The 17,524-nt window shown below is 45.4% G+C and overlaps 1 protein-coding gene across 1 annotated transcript in view; it reads left to right on the forward strand.

Annotated features, from left to right (window-relative positions):
• LOC121002377 (fibrocystin-L-like) overlaps positions 1-17,524 on the forward strand; it is a 171,544-nt gene that overhangs the window by 127,565 nt on the left and 26,455 nt on the right. The window contains exons 58-63 of the mRNA XM_040433840.1: positions 1,261-1,434; positions 1,623-1,726; positions 5,048-5,174; positions 5,294-5,415; positions 6,643-6,733; positions 17,137-17,285. Coding sequence (XP_040289774.1) covers positions 1,261-1,434; positions 1,623-1,726; positions 5,048-5,174; positions 5,294-5,415; positions 6,643-6,733; positions 17,137-17,285 — 767 coding nt within the window. The remainder of the gene's footprint in view (positions 1-1,260; positions 1,435-1,622; positions 1,727-5,047; positions 5,175-5,293; positions 5,416-6,642; positions 6,734-17,136; positions 17,286-17,524) is intronic.

The following is a 17,524-nucleotide window of genomic DNA, read 5'->3' on the forward strand; positions in this document are numbered from 1 at the left end:
CTACTGTTTCCCGGCCACCTGGTGGACAGGGCTTAGCCCCATCTTGCCTTAGAAAGGACAAGATAGTACAACCCTTTTTAGGGTACTTTCACACTTGCGTTGTTCTTTTCCGGCATAGAGTTCCGTCACAGGGGCTCTATACCGGAAAAGAACTGATCAGTTTTATCCCCATGCATTCTGAATGGAGAGTAATCCGTTCAGTTTGCATCAGGATGTCTTCAGTTCAGTCGTTTTGACTGATCAGGCAAAAGAGAAAACCGTAGCATGCTACGGTTTTATCTCCGGCTAAAAAAACTGAAGACTTGCCTGAATGCCGGATCCGGCATTTTTTCCCATAGGAATGTATTAGTGCCGGATCCGGCATTCAGAATACCGGAATGCCGGATCCGTCCTTCCGGTATGCGCATGCGCAGACTGAAAAAAAGGTGAAAAAATAAATGCAAGATCCGTTTTTGCCGGATGACACCGGAAAGACGGATCCGGCATTTCAATGCATTTTTTCGACTGATCAGGCATTTTTAAGACTGATCAGGATCCTGATCAGTCTTACTAATGCCATCAGTTAGCATACATTTTGCCTGATCCGGCAGGCAGTTCCGGCGACGGAACTGCTTGCCGGATCTCTCTGCCGCAAGTGTGAAAGTAGCCTTATCTGACTCCTTTCCTTTTACCCCCCCATATCCGTTGTTCGAAACAAGCACTTTTTAACTTTTCTGTCACCCCTATTACCTCATATATTCTAAGCTCTTTCAAGCAGAGCCATCACTCCTATTGTTTGAATTATTAATTTGTTTCTTGGTAACCTCTGATTTGTAAGGTATAGTGTAGCACAGCACGCTAGGCTGCTTCTCTAACTCCAGACACCCTTAGCCATCACTTACGAGGGTTGATCTGATCTCAGCCATAAAAGGCTGAGATGGGCAAGGATTGGACTGGTCCATTAGAGTACCAGAGAATTCTCGAGTGGGCCTAGTCTTTCAAGCCATAGTGGGTCCCAAAGGTCCAGGAGAAAAAAAAAACATTTGGAGCAGTCTTTGGAGCCAATCACTTGCCACTAGGATCTATTTCTTTGATTCAAAGCCTGTTAGGCTTTACTGAAGATGTAGGGCTTGGACCCTGGGAAAAATTCCCTCTGGTGGGCCTAAGGAACCCCAGTCTAAAATGGGATGGGAAAAACTTTTTAATAAGTCTAAGCTCATTTTAACCACCATATATGAAAAAAATATATTATTTATAGGTTTAATTGTATTTTTTCTCCAGCTAACACCTATCAAGTACCAAACACGACCCTGAATTACACTCTGGCTGCTGACGTTGCTTTACTTAGTAGAAATGTTAAGATCATTGGTCAGGACTACCCTGGTTGGTACAGTGAATCCTTTGGAGCCCGAGTTCTCGTCAGCACATTTTCAGCCAACAATATGGAATATCGAGGTACTGTAGATTTTATCAATACAAACTATGATCTCTCTGGGAGGATGACACTGGACACAATACTGACCCCATAGGAAACTATGGGATCAGTTTTGTTATCATTATTTCTGTATTAGCAAACAGCCTAAGGACCCAGTATAGATAAAGGAGTCAATTCTAATCACTGGATCATTATGTTTTTTTTTAAGGTAATGCAAGAATTGAAAATGTGGAATTTTACCACAGTGGCCAGTATGGTTATACAGATCCCACAGACCCGCGGTACTCATTGGCGTTCCTCAATCTTGGAGAGGTACATTTCCATGAACTTGTGTTTTACTTGTTTCTTTTTTTGTTGTTGTGGGTTCGTGTGCAATCTGCAAAAAAATGTTTATTGAACAAAAATACAAAACACGGTAGTGTGCATGAGGCCTTAGGGCTCATGCACACAAATGTATTTCTTTCCCCTGTCCTTTCTGGGGGTTTTGAGGTCCGTATGCAAAACTATTCACTTCAATGGGGCCGCAAAAAAAAACAGAAACTACTCCGTGTGCATTCAGTGTCCATACTAAATGTCTGCATGGCCGTTCCGCAAAAAAATAGAACATGTCCTGTCCTAGGGGCCGGTATCTGTGTTTTGCAAACACGCAATTTGCGGACCGCGAAGCACCAACCGGTCGTGTACATGAGCCCTTAGTCTGCATACTCTTTGGCAGACGCTTCACTGTTTCTCAAAGTCGCCGCTGCTGAGTAACAGTACATCCACACATACCAGAATTGCTATAGATATACACTGCTCAAAAAAATAAAGGGGACACTTAAACAACACAATGTAACTTCAAGTCAATCACACTTCTGTGAAATCAAACTGTCCACTTAGGAAGCAACACTGAGTGACAATCAATTTCACATGCTGTTGTGCAAATGGGATAGACAACAGGTGGAAATTATAGGCAATTAGCAAGACACCCCCAATAAAGGAGTGGTTCTGCTGGTGGTGACCACAGATAACTTCTCAGTTCCTATGCTTCCTGGCTGATGTTTTGGTCACTTTTGAATGCTGCCGGTGCTTTCACTCTAGTGGTAGCATGAGACGGAGTCTACAACCCACACAAGTGGCTCAGGTAGTGCAGCTTATCCAGGATGGCACATCAATGCGAGCTGTGGCATGAAGGTTTGCTGTGTCTGTCAGCATAGTGTCCAGAGCATGGAGGCGCTACCAGGAGACAGGCCAGTACATCAGGAGACGTGGAGGAGGCCGTAGGAGGGCAACAACCCAGCAGCAGGACCGCTACCTCTGCCTTTGTGCAAGGAGGAACAGGAGGAACACTGCCAGAGCCCTGCAAAATGACCTCCTGCAGGCCACAAATGTGCATGTGTCTGCTCAAACGGTCAGAAACAGACTCCATGAGGGTGATATGAGGGCCCGACGTCCACAGGTGGGGGTTGTGCTTACAGCCCAACACCGTGCAGGACGTTTGGCATTTGCCAGAGAACACCAAGATTGGCAAATTCGCCACTGGCGCCCTGTGCTCTTCACAGATGAAAGCAGGTTCACACTGAGCACATGTGACAGACGTGACAGAGTCTGGAGACGCCGTGGAGAACGTTCTGCTGCCTGCAACATCCTCCAGCATGACCGGTTTTGCATTGGGTCAGTAATGGTGTCGGGTGGCATTTCTTTGGAGGGCCGCACAGCCCTCCATGTGCTTGCCAGAGGTAGCCTGACTGCCATTAGGTACCGAGATGAGATCCTCAGACCCCTTGTGAGACCATATGCTGGTGCGGTTGGCCCTGGGTTCCTCCTAATGCAAGACAATGCTAGACCTCATGTGGCTGGAGTGTGTCAGCAGTTCCTGCAAGACGAAGGCATTGATGCTATGGACTGGCCCGCCCGTTCCCCAGACCTGAATCCAATTGAGCACATCTGGGACATCATGTCTCGCTCTATCCACCAACGTCACGTTACACCACAGACTGTCCAGGAGTTGGCAGATGCTTTAGTCCAGGTCTGGGAGGAGATCCCTCAGGAGACCGTCCGCCACCTCATCAGGAGCATGCACAGGCGTTGTAGGGAGGTCATACAGGCACGTGGAGGCCACACACACTACTGAGCCTCATTTTGACTTGTTTTAAGGACATTACATCAAAGTTGGATCAGCCTGTAGTGTGTTTTTCCACTTTAATTTTGAGTGTGACTCCAAATCCAGACCTCCATGGGTTGAAAAATTTGATTTCCATTTTTTTATTTTTGTGTGATTTTGTTGTCAGCACATTCAACTATGTAAAGAACAAAGTATTTCAGAAGAATATTTAATTAACTGAGATCTAGGATGTGTTATTTTTGTGTTCCCTTTATCTTTTTGAGCAGTGTACATAGATACATTATAGATATAGATATAGATACAGTAGCAGCACAGTAGATGAGATTTTAAGAAATCTCATCCACACTCTGCAGAAAATTTCCACACATGACCTGCGGCATGGATTTTTAAATACACAGAATGTCAATTCTTGTTAAGGATTGGTTGCAGATTTGCCCCATTGAGTTCAACACAGTCCATCTGTTGCAAATTTTGCTGCAGATTACCTTTTTACCCGCAACTAAATCTGCAGAAGTGGAAAATTATTTAACATTTTTTGAAAAAGAAAACAACATACTCACCTACCAACCTCTTGGCTCTCTCCTCCTAAAGTGTCCTTAAGTGCTGAGCAAATCGAAGTCCACTTCGTGATTTCAGGATAAATTCGATTCGCCGCAAAGTCGGATTTCCTCGTGCTTCGTGGTACCAAATAGATTTAGCCTGAATATAGGCGATTGTACCCCTCACACATGATTGCAGCATCTGATAGCAATAATCCGGTGTAAAATGAAAAAAATTAAAATCATACTTACCTGTTCCATTTGCTCGTGTTCCGCCGGACGCTACCATCTTGCTTAAAGATCTCGGACGAAATCCTGCGCACAGCGTGGTGACTTTATCTCGATCTTCAAGCAAGATGGCGGCGGCCTGCCGGTCACGAGCAAATGGATCAGGAAATTTTTTTTTTCTTTTTATTTTACACCGGATCGTTGCGATCAGATACCGCAATCATGTATGAGGGGTACAATCGCTGCTCCCTGTCATTGCACCCACTATTAGGTATGTAATTTATCACAAAGTGATTTTTTATTTTTTTCGTAAAGCAATCAAATCGAATTTTCCAATACTTCGCTCATCTCTAGTGTCCTTTGTCCCCGCTGTGTATGTCTCCCAGCCTCCAGTGATGACATGTAATCTCAAAACGTGACTGCCATAGCCAGTTACATGAGTCAAAGCGTTATCGCCAGGAGTCAGGTGTACAGAGACCAGCGGAGGACCAGGCGAAGCTTTGCCACAGAAGTTAATATTTTAAACGCTTGGCTGTTTTCTGTAAAGAATTCCTAAAAAAATCTGCACCAAAATGAACGCTGTTTGGTTAAGATTTGTTGCGTGGATTTCCCTGCTGCTTCCTTCCAGCAATACTGGTACATGGGAACCTACCCTAGTGCATTTGTATGATCTGCCAAGAGGGCAGGGGAAAGGGAAATTATAATTTCTCTAAAAATATATACGTATCCATTGGTTTTAATGAATATAAGTTTTATTTAAAGGTATTATCCAATGAGTCCTACGTTAAGGGATGTGCCTTCCATGATGGATTTTCCCCAGCAATCGGAGTGTTTTACACAAATGGACTCGACATTGACGACAACGTTATTCACTTCACTGTAGGAGAAGGTAAACCAACTGCACGGGGTTGTACTGAGCAGGGGACACTCTGTATGATGCCCATCTACTGTAATATGGCATATGGAAATCTGATGATACAATTCTCTAATCTGCTGCTTAATTTGCAGGAATCAGAGTATGGGGAGAACGTGTCAATATAAGGGGAAATCTTGTTACCCTTGCTGTTTGGCCTGGTACATACCAAGATTTCGAGGACGTAACCTATATCTTGTGGCATGCTGGAATAGAGGTTAGTTAGCTTGGCTTTATACCCAGGCATTGAGGATGGAGATAAAAGTGAATCTACTTTTTTTTTATCACATGTTCAGTTCACAATTCTTTGCTGATCATTCTTTACATTGGTCGGTCGTTAAAGGCTATGGACATCTGTGCAATATCTTTTTTATTGTTCATTTGCTTTCTAAATAAAAATATAAATTAGCAACTATATAAATAGTGTTCATTACAAATGTCCTACCAGTTTGCTTCTGCAAGTCATGCACCTAGCTGATGGTGCTGCAGAATTTGAAAAGGGGAAAGGCACCCAAGGAAGGTAGCTTCCAAAGGTTGTAGATATTGAGCAAAGTACACACAAGGCAGCTTGGAGGGGAAGAAACACATGAACTGTATATCAATGTGGTCACAAAGCAAAGCATCCAAGGCAAACTCTTTCAGAGGGAGGGAATCACAAACTCCTCAGCATCAATGTCTGTAAGGACAGGGGAGAGGAGATAAGTTGTAGAAGGGGAAATCAGTCTAAGGCTACTTTCACACCTCCTGTATTTCACTGGATCTGGCAGTGCCGGATGCAGATGGAATGTCCACTGGCCCCATTAAGTATAATGGTGGAGATTTGTACGCATTCTGGCAGACAAGCGAAAAACCGGACGGACACAAACTGATGCATTCTGTCCGACCGACTCTCCACTTGTCTGCCGGAACAGGCACGCCAGAGTTTCACACCAGAGATGTGAAAGTAGCCTAAGAATAAAGCTGTCCTGATACATGAGAGCTAGTGAAGACAGCAACATCCTGGACACACAGACCTCACATCTAGGATGAAGATCTGCATATGAGAAAAGCCTACAACTAGGAATAGGTTTAAACTGAATATCAGGCAGTCTTTAAAACTACTCAAAGTAACCAATGACTTATGTAAAATAATTTTTTTCTGTGTCAGAGGTCTCAATAGCCTTTCATTTTTTGATACAGAGCTGCAAACTCCCTGCATAGACATAAATTAAAAGACAACATTGTAACTACCAGCAGCCTCCACTAGAGGGAGCATACTGTATACTGTATTATGGAATTATATATGCAGCAAACTCCCTCTGGTGGCAGCTGCTGGTAGCCAGTGCATAGGTAACGTGCTGATTACCAAGACTTTAACCATAGGAAAACATAGAGCTGTGGAGGTCTAATTATATACACAATGAAATGCCTGTGATAATTGAGCTAACAACTATTTTATTTCTAGATCAGTGAAGGAGCCGACATTGTACTGCAGGATAATGTGGTTGCTGGGTTTGAAAGGGCTGGATATCGCATTGATGGAGAATATTGCCAAAGTGAGTGACACGTCAACGAAATAATAAAATATCACCAAATCTAAACTACTATTACTAATCTTATAGTGTGGCATTTTATTAACAAATTAAATTTTTTATAATTTTTTACTAAAGGGGTCTTCTAGTGCTTAGATATTGGTGGCTTATCTTCAGGATAGGTGATCAATTCTAGATCAGTGGTGGTCCAATACACCACAGCCCCACTGACCAGCTGTTTCAGGCAGACTCCAGTGGATGTAAGGCTCCGTCCACTGTATAGTTTCCACCACTGGTGTACTGTGCGACACACGACAATGGCCAGGGGTCCCTTAAAGTAAATGTTTTTTGTGACGCCAGTTGCAGTAAAGCAACAAGGGCACAGGGACCCTTTTTAGTGATACTGTGGTAGATGGCACCCAGGTGTAAAAATGCCAGAGTGGTATAGGCTAGCCTATAATGTCCCTTAATGTTTTGTGCACATGTCACAGTGCTCCTACCTGGATACGCTGGATCCCAGGTGTTGTCGTCCGAAGCAGAGCAAATAGGGTGAATAATTGAGGGATTTGTAAAAACAAATTGAGTTCAGACCTTGTGATGAAGTTCAATAACAGCTTTGCTTGAATAAACCTTTGTCCCACAGTTTCAGGCTTTGTCTTGGTTCCCAGCAGGCTTTAGCATTAACTCTGGCAGGCAAACAAACTCAACTCTGCTACATCAGTTGCTCTCTGTGCTGACAGGCTGACTGAACAACTTTGCTTTAGCTGTATGCTGCAACTTCTCTCTGTAGTCTGACTCTAGATTTGTCCAGTGAAAACCTTATCCTCTTGGCTTCAGAGGCTTCAAGCTGTGGCCTCCATATCCAGCAAAGCTGAAGATGCTCTAGCTGGCTTAGACATGGCTTGGTGTGGGCACATCAAACGGCGACGTGCCCAGCCCTTGCTTTCTTCCCCAAGCAGGGGGTAAGCTAGACTGATCTCTAACTAACTAGTCCCTCCCCTCCTTAGCGGGAGAGTTAGAATGGAAAGAAGGATTCCATTCTCTTTAACTGTAGGTCTGCCATGCTTGCTGCCACCTTTTTGGTGAACCAGGTAAACTACATGAACAAGAACAGTTACAAGAAATAAATATGCTCAGTGTGCAGAAACTGAAATAAATGCATAAGATGACCATTGTATTAGCCCATAGGAGACAGTAGCGGGGTGCGCAAGTGGTAATGGCACTCCGGGACATTACATTTGCAGCTCAACTCCTGTTCAGTTGAATGGGAGCCGAGCTGCTGTACCCTGACAGGGCCACTACACAGTGGACGGACCCTTGTGCTTCCAGCACCCTCTGCTGTATAGTTTACGGTGCTCGTGGCTGCCCATAATAATATCTAAGTACTGGAAAACCCCTTTAATGTTGTAAAGTTACAGAAATAGGAAGGGAACGTGATTCAAATTTCAAAAATCAAAGCAAAAATACCAGATTCTATTAAAAATATATTTTGTAGTTACAGTTGAAAAAAAAGTATGTGAACCCTTTGGAATGATATAGATTTCTGCACAAATTGGTCATAAAATGTGATCTGATCTTGATCTAAGTCACAACAATAGACAATCACAGTCTGCTTAAACTAATAACACACAAAGAATTAAATGTTACCATGTTTTTATTGAACACACCATGTAAACATTCACAGTGCAGGTGGAAAAAGTATGTGAACCCCTAGACTAATGACATCTCCAAAAGCTAATTGGAGTGAGGTGTCAGCCAACTGGAGTCCGATCCACGAGATGAGATTGTAGGTGTTGGTTACAGCTGCCCTGCCCTATAAAAAACACACACCAGTTCTGGGTTTGCTTTTAATAAAGAAGCATTGCCTGATGTGAATGATGCCTTGCACAAAAGAGCTCTCAGAAGACCTACAATTAAGAATTGCTGACTTGCATAAAGCTGGAAAGGGTTATAAAAGTATCTCCAAAAGCCTTGCTGTTCATCAGTCCACAGTAAGTCAAATTGTCTATAAATGGAGAAAGTTCAGCACTGCTGCTACTCTCCCTAGGAGTGGCCGTCCTGTAAAGATGACTGCAAGAGCACAGTGCAGACTGCTCAATGAGGTGAAGAAAAATCCTAGACTGTCAGTTAAAGACTTACAAAAGTCTCTGGCATATGCTAACATCCCTGTTAGCGAATCTACGATACGTAAAACACTAAACAAGAATGGATTTCATGGGAGGATACCACATAGGAAGCCACTGCTGTCCAAAAAAACATTGCTGCACGTTTACAGTTTGCACAAGAGCACCTGGATGTTCCACAGCAGTACTGGCAAAATATTCTGTGGACAGATGAAACCAAAGTTGAGTTGTTTGGAAGAAACACACAACACTATGTGTGGAGAAAAAGAGGCACAGCACACCAACATCAAAACCTCATCCCAACTGTGAAGTATGGTGGTGGGGGCATCATGGTTTGGGGCTGCTTTGCTGCGTCAGGGCCTGGACGGATTGCTATAATCGAAGGAAAAATGAATTCCCAAGTTTATAAAGACATTTTGCAGGAGAACTTAAGGCCATCTGTCCACCAGCTGAAGCTCAACAGAAGATGGGTGTTGCAACAGGACAACGACTCAAAGCATAGAAGTAAATCAACAACAGAATGGCCTAAACAGAAGAAAATACGCCTTCTGGAGTGGCCCAGTCAGAGTCCTGACCTCAACCCGATTGAGATGCTGTGGCATGACCTCAAGAAAGCGATTCACACCAGACATCCCAAGAATATTGCTGAACTGAAACAGTTCTGTAAAGAGAAATGGTCAAGAATTACTCCTGACCGTTGTGCACGTCTGATCTGCAACTACAAGAAACGTTTGGTTGAAGTTATTACTGCCAAAGGAGGTTTAACCAGTTTTTAAATCCAAGGGTTCACATACTTTTTCCACCTGCACTATGAATGTTTACATGGTGTGTTCAATAAAAACATGGTAACATTTCATTATTTGTGTGTTATTAGTTTAAGCAGACTGTGATTGTCTATTGTTGTGACCTAGATGAAGATCAGATCACATTTTATGACCAATTTGTGCAGAAATCCATATCATTCCAAAGGGTTCACATACTTTTTCTTGCAAATGTATACCTGTAATAAATGGATTTCCCCACAACAGACTTACATGGCATATTGATTGGATATAACTCTGATCATTAGGGGTCCAATCACTGGGAACCCCACCCCACTGATTCCAATAATGATGGTGCTTGGTCCCTCTTCCTGGCAGAGTCGTGGTTGTGCTGGACAGTCAGTCACTCTGCATTGTAGTCAATTGGTGATGGAAATAGCCAGTTTTGTCTTCCAGGACTGTTGCTCAGGGGATGTCCTGGCTCTCACTGAAGACACTCAGAGATGATATAGAGCCTTAAAGGGGTTTTCTGGGATTTTCACACTGATGACCCAGGACAGGTCATCATTATCTGATCGGTGGGGGTCCAACACCCGTGACCCCCATTGATCAGCTGTTTGAGAAGGCAGTGGTGCTCCCAGCAGCGCCATGGCCGTCTCTCAGCTTTTCCTAGGCCGAGTAACGACATGTTCATGTGTCACGTTGCCTAGGAGCAGCTCAGCCCCATTGAAGTGAATGGGGCTGAGCGCGATACCAAGTACAGCCGCTATACAATGTACGGCGCTGTGCTTGGTGAGCTGTGATAAGCCATCTGTACTCACAGGAGTGCCGGTGCCTTCTCAAAAGAGCTGATCGGTGTGGGTCCCTGGTGTGAGACCCCACCGATCAGATACTGGTGACCTATCCAGAGGATAGGGCGTCAGTATACAAATCCTGGAGGACCCTTTTACACGGGCTGAGCTAAAGCTGATTGTCAGGATCGAGACTGCTGCATTTACAGGCAGCGATCTCCTTCACACCTATTGCGATTGCTTGTCCCCGTACAGCTGCATTGTTTCTGGGCAGCAGATCGCCATTTAGACCGCACGTTCTGCTGCCCAGAAACGATGATTGATGCGCCTGCACTGACAGGATCACCTGATGAATGAGTTTCGCTCGTTCATTGGGTGATCAGCGGAACATTACGATGGGCAGATTATCAGGAAAGAGCTTTCTCAGGAACGTTCGCTCCCAAAAATCTGCCTGAATATCGGGCCGTGTAAATCCACCTTCAGGCTTGTATCATACCAGCAGATGCCTTGCAGATAATGATTACAGATTGAAGATTTTGCGACTCATTAGCGACCGAGATGTGCTTATCACATAGAGCGATGTTCGTTCGTACTTTCGCTCGTTAATCGTTTGCCACAAAGTACCACGCCTCTATGTGATCTGTAAGCGAGTAGACGACTCCATGTTATACAGATCTGTGACTGAGGAACGATAATTCTTTAGCAGGATGAAAGATCACGATTGGCGTTTAATCGCTCATACTTATTACATCTTACGAGACTTGTTCAATCTTATTTGCATTAACGACTTTCTCTCCATCTAATAAAGGCTTTATTTTTATGCAGTGCTTCATGAGAATCCAATATGCAAATGAGTTCCTATCAGCTTAATAGGTTTCTGTTTTGGCCCCTTTTTTTAACTTTCAAAGGGATCTCATCCGTCATCAGTGGCCATGTGACAGGACAACGTTATCACCTTCTGTGTTTTATTAGAAAATAGAACCTTTATTACATCTGCAATCCTCCCCTGGCCGGTGACCTGTGGTTGAGGCCCAGCCCATACATTGCCGCCCCTCCACATACCATGCAGCAGATCTAATGGATGAAATGGATCACGCTGTAGACATAACATGGATATTGCAGTACAGCACACAGTGGTAGTGTTGTAATTCTGCTTAAAGGGGTTGTCTCTCACTTCAACTAATGGCATTTATCATGTAGAGAAAGTTAATCCAAGGCACTTACTAATGTATTGTGATTGCCCATATTGCCTCCTCGGCTGGCTTGATTCATTTTTCCATCACATTATACACTGCTCGTTTCCATGGTTACGACTACACTGCAATGCCGCAGCGGTGGCCGTGCTTGCACTACACTTTTTCCTAAAGTTTGCAAGCACGGCCACCGTTACTGGTTTGCAGTGTCGTCATAACCATGGAAACAGGCAGTTTATAATGTGATGAAAAAATTAATCCAGACAGCAAAGGAAGCAATATAGGCAATCAAAATGGGGCGTAGCTAAAGGCTCATGGGCCCTGGTGCAAGAGTTCAGCTTGGGCCCCCTTCCCTCAGTGCTTTGTGGCCGGGGGCAGGGAAGCACATAGCCTTCATGCTGCCTGAGGCAAAAATTTAAACAGTACCCCTCCGCATGCCAAATTTCTTGACCTAACTACTTCCCTCCAGCCAGAGGTATAACTCGACCATCATGCACTCTCTATAATACCGGTGTCTCCTTATGCGGCACAACGGTATTTGGACCCCCTCAGGCTCCTGGGCCTGGTAGCGACTGCTACCTCTGCACCCCCTATAGCTACGCCCCTGAGTAAGTGCCTTGTATTAACTTTTTCTACATGATAAATGTAATTTTCTAAACTGAGACAACCCCTTTAATTCTTCAAGTTATGGTATTGCATGGTTTACAGTATTAGAGCATAGAAATGTATCGATGCAAAGGTGAAACCAAAAAGTGTGGTAGATATAATCTACCTTCAGGAATGGACTTTTTCTCACTTGCTTTCTGACACTCAGTGTCATTGTAGTGGGTGCGCCGCCCCCCGTCATTGTACCCCTCAGATGCAGCGTTCATAGCTGATTGCGGCATCTAACAGTAATAACACAGTGTAAAATTTTTTTTAAATAAATGAAATCATACTTACCTCATCCATTTGATCGCAACAGGCCAGCCGCTACTATCTTTATTGGAGATCTAGCATGAAATCTCGCGTGGCCCATGATGACATCATCACGACGGCCGGCGTGGTGATGTGCAGCGTACTCAAGTTGTGTGTAATAGAGTTTCTGGGTGTAGTAGTGCAATGACACTAACCTGAGACGGCTGACTCTCTGCATAGGCAGGTGATGGTAGAAATTGTTCGTGACGCCAGTGCCAAGAAAACGGTGGCACGCCGTTTGCGGATGCAGGAATAAATTGAGGAACACGTGGTATTAAAACCAAACTCCAACTTTAGTAGTCATCATCAATACAGGGACATTAATGGAATCACAGTTCCTTTGCATACAGTCGATCTTGCAATACGGTTGATGCAGGCAATTACAGTTTTAGCAAGGTGATTACAGAGTGTTGAACACAGGACCTGCAGTACAGGAGCTTGCACTCTATTTCTGTCTGATCCTGGAACATAGCATATCTTCACCAAGGCCCAATAACCTAGCTCTGGCTTTATATCCTTGGCTGTAGCTTTATAAAAGTACCTCCTCTGTTATTCTTAGTACCTCTTGCTTTCCTGCACTTTGCCTCTGTCTCTCTCTGCTTCCTGAGGCTCTAGAAACTTCTGAGCTCTCCACTAGACTGCCTTTTGCTTCCCTGTCTGGCCTTATATAAACTAGGGCTCTCTAGCTCCCTCTAGCGACTAGAAGCTGGAATGACACCCCTGCAGGCCTGTACATGCAAGTTTCACAGTAACAGGGAAATACATAACATTACATTACATGACACTCTATAAAACTGACATATACCAACTTCTCCATAACTAAGGAGGGACGACAGCACACCAAGTGACACTTTGGTAGTGACGGGTATTACAGTCCCCGTACACTACATACCCCACTGCTTTAAGCTGAGTACGACCTCGTACTCCATCATGGGTCGCCCAACTGGAATCTCTACCTGAAATAGAAAATAGAGACATGCAGGCATACATACATGTAATTCATCTGCATTTACATTTACATCAGATCCAATTGGCAAAGGTGAAGGGTAGTGACAAGGGGCGTCGTTCTCTTCTCTCAGGATAGTGAATGGAACGGGGGCGCTGACCTGGCACAGCGTAACATTATAACCAGGATAGTCCATGACAATGAATAAGTCCATAATAGAACAGCAAAATGGATAAAACAGTATAAAAGTTCTTGGAGGCTCAAAGAACAAACATGAGTCCGTACCCAGGTTATTTCTTATTAATCACAGAGGCTCTCATGCGGTGGAGTCCATCTCTGGGCACATTACTTTTAAAAGAATAAGAATCTCAGAGGCTCAGGTACTTTTGAGTCTGTCTCCGGGCACGGTTCCTTAGTATGAAGTTGCACAATAAAAGGAGAGCAAAGACAAGTGCTGTAATACCCCTGATCAACCTGAAAAGGGGGTGAAGGGTAAAAGGTGCAACAAAGGAACAGGCACAACTTGGCGTGGGGTAACAAAAGCAGGCAGGAGATCCTGGAAACAAACGTGGCCTTGCTGACTTTGTGATTTCAGTGGTCAACACCTACCACTGAGCCGTGGACAAACTGGCAGCCGCAACAAAGGACCAGAAACGTAGGACTCCTGTCCTGGAAGGGTTAATACCCTCATTCATTGAGGAAATAAATCAAAGGCCTAGCAGGCTGATTACAGTGGCATATCATAACCACTTGGCTCCGCTGGCAGGTATCGTCTGTAGTATTCTTCTACAGGAGGGTGTGCCCACATAACTGTGTCAGGGGGCAGCTGTAGGGTAAAGGGGCCCCTAATAGGTATCGGCCCATTAGGCCTAGGGGTAAACCCTCTGGTGGACCGTGCCGGTCCTTGCATGATCACTGCAGGGTGTAATGTGCTCGGTACCGCCGCAGCAAGCGGTCCGGTGCTCTGGGTGCAGCAGTTTACGGCAATCGCGGGTCCGGTCTGGGGCACTGACGGAGCGGTGGCAACAGAAGGCGGTCTACGGGTGGTGACAGGCACCCTTACCTCATCCTTCCTCGGCGGTGTCTGGATCCTGGCGGTGTACCTCTTGCGCAACTCCCGCAACTTCTCCTCCAGCCGGACGATCTGCTCACCGATGCTCTCTGTGTCAGAGTCGCTGTCATCTGCTGGCGCCGCCGGCGCAGGTACAGTCACCGATGGTGCGGACTCGGCCTCTGCAGGTTCTGGCGATGCGTCTGGTCTCCGACCCCTCCGGATGTTTTCAAAGGTAGCACTAAGTCCTTTTAACTGTTCCAGCTCTGATATGGTCTTCTCCCGACGAGGCAGCTCGGGGGAAGGATAGGGGCTCACCCATTTCTCCAACACGGTTGGCTGCCAGAAGACATTGGGCCCAATGAAGGAGCTCCGCTCCTGAAAGGCGTGATGGGCCGGCTCTGGAGAGCGTTCCGGTTCCCGCTCGCAGCCAGAGTAGTCTTCTCCTTCTTCTGCCTCCCAGTCCTCAGGTGCTCGCTTGGGACGGGTCACAGCAGTCGCATAAGGGCCTCGTAGGCTCTCGGCAGGGGTGTACTCCACTTCCTCTCCATCGCGGAGGCTGTGCTGGTACGAAGGGAGGTAGTCTCTTTTGACAGACCTTCGATTCACATAGAGGTCTCTGCCAGTTAGATAGTCCTGGATAAACCCGTAGCCACGGGATTTGTCAAATGACAGCACCACTCCCTTTCTCCTTTCCAGGCGGGGTTGGGTGTGCGTATGCTTCTCATGTATTGTCTTAGTTAGTTCTTCATAGAGGATTTTAGTCTTTGTATTCCGCTTTATAGCGGCCTCTCGGATCTCCGCCATCAGGGAGGACCATTTGAAAGATGGTTGGAAAAAGTCCCTCCACGAGCCATAGCAGGGCTCGGGTTCTTTCTCCCTTGGGCGGCAGGCGGGTTGCTCCGGTCCCGGAGAGTAGGCCGGTGGAGCCTCTTCTGGCTCTACACCGATGTCAGTCATCTTTGCAATTTCAGGTGCGGACGCTGCAGTAACACTCTGCTCACTATCCAACATGCTCGATCCTTCTGAGGAGAGCGATAGGGTCGCGTCAATTAGAGTAGCCAGCTCCTCCCACTGCACTGGGAGGCCGCCCCCCTGGTATTCCAGTATATGGAAGGCGGTGTCCATGCTGGCAGACATGCAAATATCCAGATAAGCCGTGGCGCCTGACCTTGACCTTCTTCCCGCTTTTTCCTCAGAAAGGCGCCAATTTTTCCCGCCTTTTCGGGATGAAGGTGACGCAGCAGTAAATTCAGCAAGCCCGGCAGCCATCTTTGGGTATAAACGCTGTCTATTCACTGACCGCAAGCAGGATTGTAAAAAGTCCACAAAACCACACTCCAATGTGGCGATTTTCTTCCTCTGTGTAGCGCAACACTGCACAGCGCTTTTTAGAGGTTTTTGGTACACTTTGGGTATGATTTTCAGTCCACAAAGTCCACTTGAATAAAACGGGCAAATTGTCACTTTGGTCACAGGGCAACTGTATAAGGCACAAAGTTCACGCTTCTTGCACTGGAAAGCGTGCGTATCCTGTTCGTGACGCCAAAAGAGAAGTGCAGCGTACTCAAGTTGTGTGTAATAGAGTTTCTGGGTGTAGTAGTGCAATGACACTAACCTGAGACGGCTGACTCTCTGCATAGGCAGGTGATGGTAGAAATTGTTCGTGACGCCAGTGCCAAGAAAACGGTGGCACGCCGTTTGCGGATGCAGGAATAAATTGAGGAACACGTGGTATTAAAACCAAACTCCAACTTTAGTAGTCATCATCAATACAGGGATATTAATGGAATCACAGTTCCTTTGCATACAGTCGATCTTGCAATACGGTTGATGCAGGCAATTACAGTTTTAGCAAGGTGATTACAGAGTGTTGAACACAGGACCTGCAGTACAGGAGCTTGCACTCTATTTCTGTCTGATCCTGGAACATAGCATATCTTCACCAAGGCCCAATAACCTAGCTCTGGCTTTATATCCTTGGCTGTAGCTTTATAAAAGTACCTCCTCTGTTATTCTTAGTACCTCTTGCTTTCCTGCACTTTGCCTCTGTCTCTCTCTGCTTCCTGAGGCTCTAGAAACTTCTGAGCTCTCCACTAGACTGCCTTTTGCTTCCCTGTCTGGCCTTATATAAACTAGGGCTCTCTAGCTCCCTCTAGCGACTAGAAGCTGGAATGACACCCCTGCAGGCCTGTACATGCAAGTTTCACAGTAACAGGGAAATACATAACATTACATTACATGACACTCTATAAAACTGACATATACCAACTTCTCCATAACTAAGGAGGGACGACAGCACACCAAGTGACACTTTGGTAGTGACGGGTATTACAGTCCCCGTACACTACATATGTCATACCACACCATGCACGGGATTTCGTGCGAGATCTTCAATCAAGACGGTGACGGCCGGCCCATCGCAAACAAATGGATGAGGTAAGTATGATTTCTTTTGGTTATTATCATTCAGGGAAAATCGATTCGCGAGACAATTCGGCTCCGCGGCGAATCAAATTTTCCCTGAAATTCGGATCGAAGTCCACTACGATTCGCTCAACGCTAATTATAACCTGCAATAACATACAGTGCAATTGTCTTACAGATGTCGCCGATCCCAGTATGCGCTGGTCTAACAATGAAGCCTATGGCGGGTTATATGGCATCTTTATGAACCAAGACGGACTTCCTGACTGTTCACTTATAAGAGGATTTAAGTTATGGAAATGCTGGGATTATGGTATCTACATCCAGGTAATGTAGGAAGACATGGTAACGTGTCTATTTTAGTAATTACTTGCATTCCATATGTAATAACAATTGCAGTGCCGTTCCTGTATTATTCCTGATAGAAGTTATGAAGGGTCAGCGGTCTGCAATGAAGTTCCAGCTGGGTGTTACCAGTTGTGGGCGTGGCCCTGCACAGTCTGACACTGGCTGCACTGATTGCATAGTGTCAGACTTCGGAAGGGCACACCTTCAACCAGATCTTC

Source organism: Bufo bufo, chromosome 5 (assembly GCF_905171765.1).
Source record: "Bufo bufo chromosome 5, aBufBuf1.1, whole genome shotgun sequence".
NCBI classification, from domain to species: Eukaryota; Metazoa; Chordata; class Amphibia; order Anura; family Bufonidae; genus Bufo; species Bufo bufo.